The 12,220-nt window shown below is 51.1% G+C and overlaps 1 protein-coding gene across 3 annotated transcripts in view; it reads right to left on the bottom strand.

Moving 5' to 3' along the window:
- Positions 1-11,795, bottom strand: part of PACC1 (proton activated chloride channel 1) — a 32,106-nt gene extending 20,311 nt beyond the window's left edge. The window contains exons 1-2 of one of the 3 annotated variants that reach the window (XM_047752837.1): positions 11,635-11,795; positions 7,486-7,582 (exon numbers count right to left, since the gene is read on the bottom strand). In XM_047752837.1, the coding sequence (XP_047608793.1) occupies positions 7,486-7,582; positions 11,635-11,670 (133 nt within the window). In that variant the 5' untranslated portion in view covers positions 11,671-11,795. The other 2 variants (XM_047752836.1, XM_047752838.1) reach the window with 2 other exon arrangements.
- Positions 11,796-12,220: the final 425 nt, after the last annotated feature.

The raw sequence follows: 12,220 nt of genomic DNA, 5'->3' as shown, positions 1-12,220 counted from the left end.
ATTCCTTTCTACTGCAAAACGACATTCCATTGTGTGAACGTATCATTTTATTTACCCATCCCTCAGCTGGACATCTGTATTTTTCTGACTCTTTGTCTACTTCTACTTCGTAGTAACAGTGCTGCGAACATTCATTACAAGTTTCTGTGTGGACATCAGTTTCATTTTTCTCGGGTGTATACCCAGGAGTAGAACTGCTGAGTTATATGGAAACTCTATATTTAACCTTCTGAGTTAAATACAGTCTCACCAGACTGTTTTCCACAGAGCGGCACCATTTTCCATTCCCATCAGCAACATATGGGGGTTCTGATTTCTCCACATCCTCACCGAACGTGTTTATTGTCAGCTTACTGGTTGCAGCCATGCCTGCAGGTGTGCAGCAGTCTCTCACCATAGTTTAGATTTGCATTTCCCTCGGGACTAAGGATGCCGAGCACCTTTTCAGGTGCCTATCAGTCATTTGCACAGCTTCTTTAGAGAAATATTATTCAGATTCTTTGCCCATTTTTATTTTCTTTCTTTTCTTTTTGTTAATGGCCACGCCATGGCATATGGAGTTCCCAGGCCAGGGATCAGATCCGAGTCCCGAGTCCCAGTTGTGACCTAGGCCACGGCTGTGGCAACTTGAGGATCCTGAACCCCCTGTGCCGGGCATCAAACCTGAGTTCCAGTGCTCCAGAGACACTGATGACCCCAGTGTGCCACAGCAGGAACCCTTCTTTGCCCATTTTTAAATATTTTGTCAATATTACTCCCACATTCTAAATATAAGCCCCTTATCAGATCTAAGACTGGACAATCTCTCCCACCCTGTGGGCTATCTTTTCACTTTCTTGATACTATCTTTGTCATGTTCTTAATGCGTCAATACATTATTAGTATTTATTAAGATTTGTCACTGTATTATGACAGAGTTACTAGTAAAAAGTGGAACTGGACAATGATAGTGACATAGTGCGACACCAGGAAAATCTATTATTTACAGGATATCGCTATTCTTTTGGGAACTGAATCTCTGAATTTGGCCCTAACAACACTGAACATAGAGAGTTAAGTCCCTCTGACCAGATCAGCCCACCAGAAAAACAGCAGAATAAGACACTCTCTTTGATGCACAAAAGGTTTTCATTTTGATGAGGTCCAATTCACCTTTTTTTTTCCTCTTTGGTTGTTTATCTTTGTCTATTCTATTAATATACGGATGTTTCCATGAAGAACGGATTCTAATGACTAATTAACCAAGTATTTCTCTCAATGTAACTGTAACTCTCATGTAGTAATCTGCTTGTTCAATTCACATGTCCAGTCTCTTCTCTCCCTTTGAAAAAGAACAGCAAGCGGTTGTGCTTCCCTTGATAGAGAGGAGAGAACAGACGAGGCTTTCGTGCATTAGAGCATGGAAGTATTTATCTGAGTAACGCTGGGGACGTAGCCCTGAATGCTGGGTGCTTACCTTGCACCTCGGCTGGAAAATGCCTAGCATCCTCGTACTGCCCTCCTGTCCTGCTACTCCCAGGTGCCGGTGCTCCGTTCACCTCCAGCCCCACCTCCTCTTCTGGCCTCCCGGCTTGGTCTTCTCAGCCTCTCCTGCTCACTCCACATTCTGTGTCCCTGGCTTTCTTCCAGGCGCCTACACCGGCCCCTACAGAACCTCGCCCACATCCACAACTCCGGTCCTCGCCTCCCCTCCTGTCAGCCCTGCACCTCTGCTTGCCTCTGGGCCAGCTCCACCCAGACACAGCCCATCCACTGAAGCTTGCTGTGCCCGCAGCAGACAAGCATCTTCTCTTCCAGCCCCTCGCCCTTCAGACTCTGTCTCCGTATGTTATTCTTCTTCCATTCGCTTGGCTTCAAACCTCAGAATCTTCGAGTCTTCCTTCTCCCCCACATCAAAGCAGCCGATCACAGCAGCCTTCATTCAGCCTTTGACGTGGCAAAGCTGCCTCACTTCACCCTAATCCAGCCCCCCCACCAGCACATGGCTCTTTCTTAAATGCCCACTCCGTCCCTCTTACTGCTCTGAATACTCCCTGCTCCCTAGATAAAGTCCAAACCTGACACTTAAAACCCTCCAGTCTGACCTAGGCTGGCTTTCCTACCCCATCGCCCTCTGCCTCTTTCACCAACCCTCTGCTCCAACCACACTGTGCTACCCACCGATTGTAAAACATTCTATTTTCTGGAGTCCTCTTGTGGCACAGTAGGTTAAGGATCCATGGTTGTCACTACAGTGGCTTGGGTCACTGCTGTGGCGTGGGTACGATCCCTGGCCCGGGAACTTCCACATGCCACAGCCAAAAGAACAAATAAAACATTCTATTTTTATATCCACTTCTACGTGCGTCCTGGCCATGCCCCCTTTCACCCTTCCTTCAGATTAATCCCACTTCCTTCACCAACCTGCCTCCTTCATCCATTTGTTCCTGGGACACTGGTCCCTAGCATTTCTTTGGCCCTCATTCATTCATTCATTCAAGTAGGCTTAGATGAGATGCTTTCCTGCTCCAAATCCCCACCTCTCCTCCCAGGGAACCAATACACACTGAACACCCACAGTGGGCCAGGCACCCTTCTAGGCACTGGAGTTACGATGAGGGTAGGGAAGGGACAAACCTTTGTGCCCCACAGGACTCCAGGCAGGGCTAAGGGGTTGACAACAATTAATTAAAGAATTATAGTCAATAAATGTGACCTCTCAGCAGTGCCGAATGCTACAAAGGGAAAGTACTGATCTGAAGAAAACCGTCATTCGTAAAGAAACATACACCCCAATGTTTACTGCAGGACTATTTACAGTAGCAAAGACATGGAAGCTACCTAAATGTCCATCAACAGAGGAATGGATAAAGACAATGTGGTACAGATATGCAATGAGATATCAGCCATCAAAATGAACAAAGTAATGCCATCTGCGACAACATGGACAGACCTAGAGATTATCACGCTAAGGGAAACGGGTCAAAGATATCATATAGATCACCTATTACATGAAATCTAATAAAAATCAAACAACTTATTTATAAACAGAAACAAACTCACAGATTTCAAAATCCAACTTCGGTTACCAGAGGGGAACCCCCGGAGGGGGAGGGATAATTTAGGAGAATGGGTATAATACACACACACTATTGTACATAAAACAATGAACAAGGACCTACTCATAGCGCAGGGAAATCTACTCGAAATTCTGTAATAACCCACATGGGGGAGTTCCCGTCGTGGCTCAGTGGTTAGCAAATCCGACTAGGAACCATGAGGTTGCGGGTTTGATCCCTGGCCTCACTCAGTGGGTTAAGGATCCTATCCGGCGTTGCCGCGAGCTGTGGTGTAGGTCACAGACTCGGCTCGGATCTGGCGCTGCTGTGGCTCTGGCATAGGCTGGCAGCCGTAGCTCTGATTAGACCCCTAGCCTGGGAGCCTCCATATGCCACAGATGCGGCCCTAGAAAATACAAAAAGAAAAACAAAAACCAAAAAACACCCACATGGGAAGAATGGATATATGTATAACAATCGTTCTGCTGTACACCTGAGACTAATACAACATCGTAAGACAACTATCTTCCAATGAGAAATTTTTAAAAAGTACTGAATGCTAGGAAAGCAAGTGCCAGGGAGACAAGGGCCCCCTTAGGTTGCTCAGGGCAGGCTCTGTAGAGGCAGTAAGCACTGCTCTGGGTAGCCTGCCTTCTCTGTCCTGGAAGCAAGCCATGACTCACTCATCCTCTGTGTGGTTTTAGCACTTGGTATAAAGGTGAAGGGGCCATGAGTGACTCCGGTGGAGGAAGGGGAGGATTTTGGAGCAAGGAACCATCCTATATCCAGGACAAGCTGAGCCAGAGTCAGAATACATTCAGAGACAGCCCTGGCTTCACCTAGAGCCCTGCCACTCATTATCTCTGAGCACAGCTCTTAACCTCACTCTGACCCAGATCCCCGTCTATAAACCAGGACTAACCATCTCCCACACTGAGGGGTTATAAAGATTATGTGATGAAGTATATATAAAAAGTCCTAGAGTCCCTTGTGGTGCAGTGTGTTAAGGATCTGGCGTTGTCACTGCACCAGCTTGCGTCACTGCTGTGGTGTGGGTTCCATCCCTGGCCTAGGAACTGCCACATGCCAAGGGTATGGCCAAAAAAAAAAATTAATTAAAAACATTTTTTTTAAAAAAAGGCCCTACCCAGGCCTAGTAGAGGCTAGCACCTGAACTAGGCAGAAAAGCACCTAATCAGTGGCAGCCGTCGTCATCATTGCCATCATTTTCATTATTGTTAAAGGACTCGGGGACAGGAAATGAGCTCTGAAGGTTATAAACCGGGTCATCGAACTCAGGCCAAGTCACGACAGAGACCTGCCAAGTGGACTGCCAAGCACTGGACTGTCCGTGGTCTAAAGAGGAGATGCACCCCGCAGTTCTCCCCAAGCAGGGAAGGCTCTTGCGGGTCAATGGAACTACCCAACACTGGCTCTGCCTGAGGTCTGGCTTCCTGCTCTGACTAATCTCAGGCTCAGAGGCCCCAGGAATCTAAGGTAAAAAAGACAGGCTCCTAAGGGCAAAGGTCATCACAGCCACTCCCTAATTTGCCAGGCACTTATTTATCAAAGAAAACACAAAAGGAAACTTCACTTTTCCAGGTCGGGGCCTCCCCCCCACCTCCTGCTGCCTCCATCCATCCTCCTCTGACTGGGGCCACGACCTAAATCTTTTTTTTTCCTTTTTATGGCCACACCTGTGGCATATGGAAGTTCCCAGGCCAGGGGCAGAATCAGAGCTGCAACTGTGGCCCACGCCCCAGCCCCATGAGATCCAGGCCAGGACTGCACCCACATCCTCACAGAGACAACGTCAGGTCCTTAACCCTCTGAGCCACAATGGGAACTCCCACATCCTAAATCTTACAACCTACGAATATGTCACATTACATGGCAAAGAAAAATTAAGGCAGCAGATGGAATTAAAGTTGATAATCGTGTGACCTTAAAACGGGAAAACTACCCTAGATTTTCTGGGCAGGCTCAATGGAATCACAAGGGCTCTTTACACGTGGAAGAGGGAGGCAGGAGTCGGTGTCACAGGAAAAGACTCAAGACAGACTTGAAGATGGAAGAAGGGCCTGAGCCAAGGAATGCGGGCAGCCTCAGGAAGCTGCTAAAGGCGCTAAAATGGGTTTCCCCTGGAGCTTCCAGAAAAGGACTCGGGCCTGCTGACACCTTAATTTTACCCAGTGAGACCCATTCTGGACCTCTGACCTCTGGGACGGTCAGACGTTTAAGACAGTACGTTTGTGGTAACTTGTTATGGGAGCAATATAAATCAGAGCACAGGGCTTTTAAATGGCACCCCCCCTCCCCGGCACCTTTCCGAGAGAGGTGAGTGGGGGGTGGTCAGGCTACAACCTTTTACACATTGGGTTCATTCAGAAAGATGCTGGAAATATTTTTTTTTAATCACGGGTGCAATAGAAAGAGTCTGGGCTCCAACAGAGCTTGATCTAACCTGTCTGCTGACCAGCTCCACAGTCTTCCCACACTTCACTGAATCTCCCGAAGCCTCGGGGCCTCATCTGGGAGAATGACTACGGGGTTGCTGTGAGGACTAAATGGGCAATGGGCTTGACAGAGCCTGGCCCAGAGGAAGCAGTCAGGCAACACTAGCTGCCCTTCCTGCCTCCTTCCTTCTACAAAGTCTTCTCGAAGGATCAGGCACAATCACAGAATTTCCCAGCCTGTTCCCCTCCCTACACACATGGGCATCGAGAGGAGCAGAATCCCACCTCCCACAATCCCCCCATGAAGCTAGGGCTCCATGCATTCATTCATTCAATGAGCGATTCCTTTCTGCATGGCCAGGGCTGGGGTGGGAGCAAAAATGGACTAGTCTCTACCCTGGAAGAGTTTACAGTCTAGGAGAACAGACAGATATTAATCAAACAATCAGGCAAACACAGATATGGTACCATTCCATCAGCCACAAAAGAGAGGTGCAGAGGCTGTGAGTGACAGGGTTGGAGGGTGGAGGTGATCTAACCAGGGGTCAGAGAAGGCTTTGTAGGAAAAAGATGAGTGAGCCAAAAGCTGAAGAATGATTATGCATTAACTAGGTCAGAGACAGAAGAGAATTCCAGACAGGAATAAAACAACAAAAAGGCAAACGAACCTATCTACAAGACAGAAAGAGACTCACAAACATAGAGAACAGACTTATGGTTGCCAAGGGGGACGGAGTAGGTAGACTGGGAGCTTGGGGTTAGCAGGTGCAAACTCTTCCATTTCAAATGGAGAGAAAATGAGGTCCTGCTGTACAGCACAGGGACCTAGATCCAGTCTCTTGGGACAGACCATAAGGGAAGATGATATAAAAAAGGGAATGTGTATATATATACACACACACACACATATATGTGTGTGTGTGTACAACTGGGTCCCTTTGCTGTACAGCAGAAATGGGTACAACACTGTAACTCAAATATACTTTAATAAAACACTTTGAAAAATTAAAATTAAAAGCAACAAAAAGGCTTGATGGTGGGAGAGAGTGAGGCCCAAAGTAAAAGAAAGTCAGCATGGCTAAGAAGCAGTGAAACAGGGGAAGCAGGGAAGGAAGGAAAAAAGAATGACTCCGAGGTTCAGCTGGATGGTGATGGTGCTGTTCCCGGGAACAGGAGACACTAGAAGAGGGCCAGGCTGGCAGTGGGAGACCATGAGGTCCATTTTGGACATGTGGCATTTACGGCATCCAGGCAGAGCCATCACCTGAGAATTTGGATATGCAGGATGTGTAAGTCTGGAGCTTGCAGGTCACCTCTGGGCCAGAGATATAACCATGGCAGTCACATGTGAGCAAGCAGTGACTGAGCAGCAGAGGCACCTGCTGAAGTCACCCTCCAGGGACTAAGCAAAGGGGGCCTCTGAGGACCGTTTAACAGCCAAGAGCCGGAGGTGACTGCAAAGGAAGATGGAAGGCGTGGCCTGAGATGTAAAGCATCACATTACGGAAGCCTCAGGAGCAGGATGCAGCAGGAAGATAAGGTCAACAGGACCTAACATCCCGCCAAGGCTCTCCAAGATGGCCCTCACTGACAGGACCCTGGTCGCCCAAGTGGGAGGCAAAACGGGAGGGCCCTGATGTCTGGGGATGACGCCTACCATTATCTGGGCCCTGGTTAGTGACCCGGGTATTAGAGGTTCCTAGGGGAAAAGGAACAGATGAACATAGGCCCAAAGCCCTGTCACTGTGTCCTGGACCCAGGTCTCAGGAACTGACACAAACTAGATGACAGAAAAGAGCAGATGGGATATAGCCTCTGTCCAAGGCTGGTTAAATATGCACAGCTTTAAAATAAGGGCCACGCTTGAGATCTGACATGGGGCAGGGACATAGGTACCCAGCTGGCAAGGCACCTGGCCCAGGGCCTCCAGCTGCCGCCGTGGCTCAGCATAGTTATCCCGCACTTCCACCCCCAGCTCGGAACCCACTTACCTGGTAAGATCCCTGGACCCTGGCCTTTGACCGTCTCCTTTTCCCGCTCGTCCGCCTGCTCTGAGTTCTCAACCACCTGATCCAACTCCTCACTCAGCTAAAGGGAGGAACAAAGAGGGCAAAGAAGTCAGCTACATGAGCTGTGCTTTTCTGGACTAGACTGGGAAAGCAGAAGCTGCTTCTCACTTCATTGTCGCACACACACACACAAATCATATGATGTAGGATGTGTCAAACCAATTCTACAAATGAGCCCGCGAAAGCTCAGAACACTCAAGTCACCCCCTAGATGTTAGTTTCCCAGGGCTGCCATAACAAAGCACCGCAAACCGGGCGGCTTACAGCAACAGAAGCATATCCCTCCCGGGTATGGAGGCTAGAAAGCTGAAAGCAAGGTGCTGGCAGTGCTGGTTCCTTCCGAGGGCTGTGAGGAAGAACCTTTTCCAAGCTCCTCTTCTCGCTCCAGGTACTCCTCCGTATTCTCTGGCTTGCAGATGCAGCCAGCCTCCAACCTCCGCCTCTGCTTCGGTGGAGCCTCTGCGTCTCCGCATGGTCAATCTTCTTATAAGGATGCCAACCATTCATACTGGATTAGGGCCCATCTTACTCCAGCATGACCTCATCTTAACTAAATACACCTGCTATGACCCTATTTCCAAATAAGGTCGCTTTCAGAGGTGCTGGGGATTAGGACTTTGGCGTATCTGTGGGGGGAACACAATTTGACCCACACACGTCCACGGCCACGGCGCCAGGAGTCACATCCAAGCAGGTCTAGTTCCAAAGGCCATGATCTCAACCACTTCCCAAAGAAGGAGGAAATGCAAGACAAGAGGGAACCGTGAAGCTCGCGTCAGAGCTGAGGGCCACTGACCCAGGCTGCCAAGGGCAGAACAGAGGGGGGAGGGCGCCCGTCCCAGAGCCGGGTGCTGGTCAGCAGCCCTCGAGCAGGCAACCTCCCTCACTTCCTCTGAGTCCTCACCTGTCAACTAGAGAGAGTGACAACCACCAGCCTCTACAGCATCAAAGACAGCCAGAGATCAGGCCACGCGTCCAGACAGGACCGAACACTGGATTGGGAGGTGGAGGAATAGGTAGATTTCCCAGGTATTTTCTTTTTTCTTTTTTTCTTTTTAAGGCCACACCTGCAGCATATGGAAGTTCCCAGACTAGGGGTCGAATCAGAACTGCAGCTGCTGGCCTACACCACAACCACAGCACAACCAGATCCAAGCCGCACCTGCAACCTACACCACAGCTCACGGCAACAGCGGATCCTTAACGCACTGAGCAAGACCAGGGATCAGACCCATGTCCTCATGGATACTAGTCGGATTTGTTTCCACTGAGCCACCACAGGAACTCTGAGATTTCCCAAGTATTCTCTTAGGCTCACAATGTCAATGCCTAAAGTCTCAAGACATTTTCACTAAAAATTCATCTCTAAGAGACGTGAGTTAAAATAAAGCTCTCAAGTACCCAGTACTCTTCCATCTCCCTCTCCATGTCTCCACTCCTGCCCTTTAGAGTCAGGTGAAACCTCTAGTTTAAAGACCTCCAAGCCCAAAAGAAAAGAAAACCAACAAGTCAGAGAGGGCTGGGGGCTAGAGAAGGCACCATGTGACACAGGCCCCCAGTGGGAACACAGACAAAGAGGTCCCCAGGGCTCCAGCTGGCCGAAAGGAAAGGAAGATGCAAAGTCCCCTGACCCAAGCCCCAAACAAATTCAGCCCAACCCTAACATGCTCCTAACCCAGTTCCCCTCCTACCTACCTATCGTCATAACAAGCCCACCTGCTTGCCTGGCCCTGGCCAAATTCTCAAATGCCCCATCCTGCGAAGCCAAAACCTCCCCTCAGCAAAGAAACCTAACTCGGAGCCGGACCCACTCACAAAGTGATCCCAGCAAGAAAGCTCAGGAGGCCTCCTTCTTCTGATGCAGGTGAGAGACAGGGGACCTCAGAACTGGCCACTGAAGAAGTCAGGCAGAGGGGACCCCAAATACAAAGTGACTTCACCCCTGGCCTTGCCCTGCAAGCAGGATAAGTGCCTACATCCAATAAATATTTTCAGAGCCTTGCTCGGTAAGGAGACAAGGCAGGTTACGTGTGGACGGCACAGGCCATGGTCCGGTAAACCGGGACCCCAAAGCTCCCCAAGAGCAGGAACTGCCCACACCCTGCTACCAAGAGCCAGCATCCGCTGAGGAGTCACCCTGCCCGGCGCTGAGCCACGCACTTTCCATATACACCAGCTCATCTAGTCCTCACAGCCCCGGGAGACAGGGACTACCACTACCTCCGTTTTGCAGGTGAAGAAACCTGAGGCTCAGAGAAGTTAAGCGACTTGACAAAAGCCACACAAACGGCAAGCGGCAGAGCCAGGGTGGCCACGTGGGCTTGACGACTTCAAAGCTCCAGTATCTACCATCTTCTAGTCCCGAGAAACCTGAAAACTTTGTCAGAGAAAGACACAGCTCATTCCCTAGGATTCCCTCACTGCAGAATCGAGGGGCCACAGAACCCATGGCACTGGCTGAAGTCCATCAGGCTCCTTGTGAATAAAGGCAATGGTAAGAGAAATACAGAAATGTGTCCTGAGTCAGATTCCAGCCCAGGCCCTACACTAAAAAAAATGGCAAACCCGAGGCAAATCTCCTCTCTCTCCAACTTGGCTTCCCCTCCCACCACAGCGCTCAGCCGTCTGCTTTATGTACCACACCGGGAGCATTCACACAGGCAGAAGCCTTCATCAACACTGATCAGCACCGATCAAGGCAGCTGCAGTTCCCATGAGAAGGACCGGCAGAACGTGAGACGTGTCTGGGAAGCCAGTCTCCAGGGAGCAGGTGGGATGTGAGATCCCTCCTTGAATAATGGGGGAATTTGAATCCATGGAGCCTGAGAAGTGGGTTAAAAAAGAAGAAACAGTGTGAGCACAGGCATAGCAGGAGCACATTTTTAAAGGAAGAGTTCCGGGGGGTGGGCCAGAACCCAGGTGGGCGAGGAGCGGATGAAGCTGTAGCTTTTAAGAAGACACAGCTGCAGGGCTGTGAAAGCCTGTTCGGTTGGTTCGGTTCTGAGCAGACCAAGGGCAGCACCAGGTGTGCGTAAAAGGGAACCTGACGGAAGATACCAAGAGAAAAAGGGTGCATTTCTATGTATGACTGCGTTGCTGTGCCTTACCACAGAAACTGACTGTAAATCAACTACACTCGACGTTTTTTTAAAAAGGTGGGGGAGGGGGGATGCTTCTGGGATCAAGGCAGGGCCCCCAGACGAATCTGCACAGCACGGGGACACCACAGGGAGCGGTAACGCAGACCCGGGGACACAAACCTGAGGGCTGAGGACGTGGAACTGCCTGAACTTAGCACGAGAGGGGAGCGGCGCGCGGGGCGCACAGGAGGGAAGATAACCAGAGATGACCAAGGGCTGGGGCCCTAGAGGAGGAGGAGGAGGAGGAGAGCAGTTCACTAGTGTCAGCAAGAGTCAGGAGGAGCTGGTCTGAGGGAAGAGCTGGAACCGCTGCGCGTAGCTCGGGACCGACCAGAGACAAAGAACTGGAAAGTGGGAGTTACGGTCGTGAGAGGAGGTGAGCCTGCAGAGAGAAACGGAGCGGGGCGAGAAGCAGCTCTGTCGGGGAGAGCACATTTCAAAGTTAGCTGCCATCCAGACAGGCTGTAACTCTCCCTGTCGGTAACAGCTGCAGCGGCCACGAGGCCTTGCGCCGGGAGGGGGCTGAAGCCCACCGCGCCTGGGCTGCAGCTGGGAGAAGGACGCGGGTGCTTCCACTTGTTGCAAAAAAAAAAAAAAAAAAAAACAGAGTTCTCGGGGCAACCGCGGGGCCCGTCTGGCCCGCTGTGCTGGTGCCTGGGTCCGACGAGGCTTTAATCATTCACCTGCTGGCTACGGGTCGCGGCTCCATCCTTCGGCCAAGCGCCGGCAGCATCCGGAGGAGGCTCAGCGCCCCGCTTCCTTCCTGCTCCGCCGCAGCTCGGCACGCGAGGACCGCTCACCCGACGCATTCACCGCTCCTCGGAAGCGCGCTCGGCCCGCCCGGACGCCCCCCTCAGCCCAGAAGCCCGGACCCCCGGGGACCCGCTCCGGCCCACAGGAAACTTTCCCATCCCCCCCAACCGCCTTGTACCTCCTGGTAGGACGTAGAGAGCTCCTGCCGGATCATGGCACTGAGCGGAGTTAAGACACACCCGAGTCCGCTGCAGCCCGCGGGGAGCACAGACGGGAGCTCCGCCGCTGCAACACCCAGACCCGCGGGCTCCGAGCGGCGAGTCCGGCTCGGAGGAGGGGCTTCGAGACCAGGCGGGGCCGTACTCGGCGCAGGCGCCTCGCTCCGCCGCCGCTGGGGCCGCTAAAGGCTTGCTGGGAAATGTAGTTCTGAAGGGGGCACTCGGCACTCCTGCGGCAGCAAAGCCTGCGTTTTACCCAGAGGCAGGCTTAACCCGCGCTTAGACGCACGTGCTTTCTTCGTCTCTTGCTTCCTCTCTTTATTGGAGGGGGAAGGGCGGAGAAAATTAGTAGAAAGTGGAGCAAGAGGGCCAAGTCAGACGGGATCCTTATCTTTAACTGCAAGAGGAAGCTTGCCCGGTGGTTTTTAACCATCGTAAATGTTGGGAGCGCATTTTATACGTTACAAAGCACTTTCACGCACTAATTACGCCTTTTATCCTGCGAGGAACCATGTAAGGAGCGCATTTTCCTCTCCGTTTTACAGA

Source organism: Phacochoerus africanus, chromosome 11 (assembly GCF_016906955.1).
Source record: "Phacochoerus africanus isolate WHEZ1 chromosome 11, ROS_Pafr_v1, whole genome shotgun sequence".
NCBI classification, from domain to species: domain Eukaryota; kingdom Metazoa; phylum Chordata; class Mammalia; order Artiodactyla; family Suidae; genus Phacochoerus; species Phacochoerus africanus.
The sequence above is the reverse complement of the archived record's forward strand: the minus strand, read 5'-3'. Positions and strand labels throughout refer to the sequence as shown.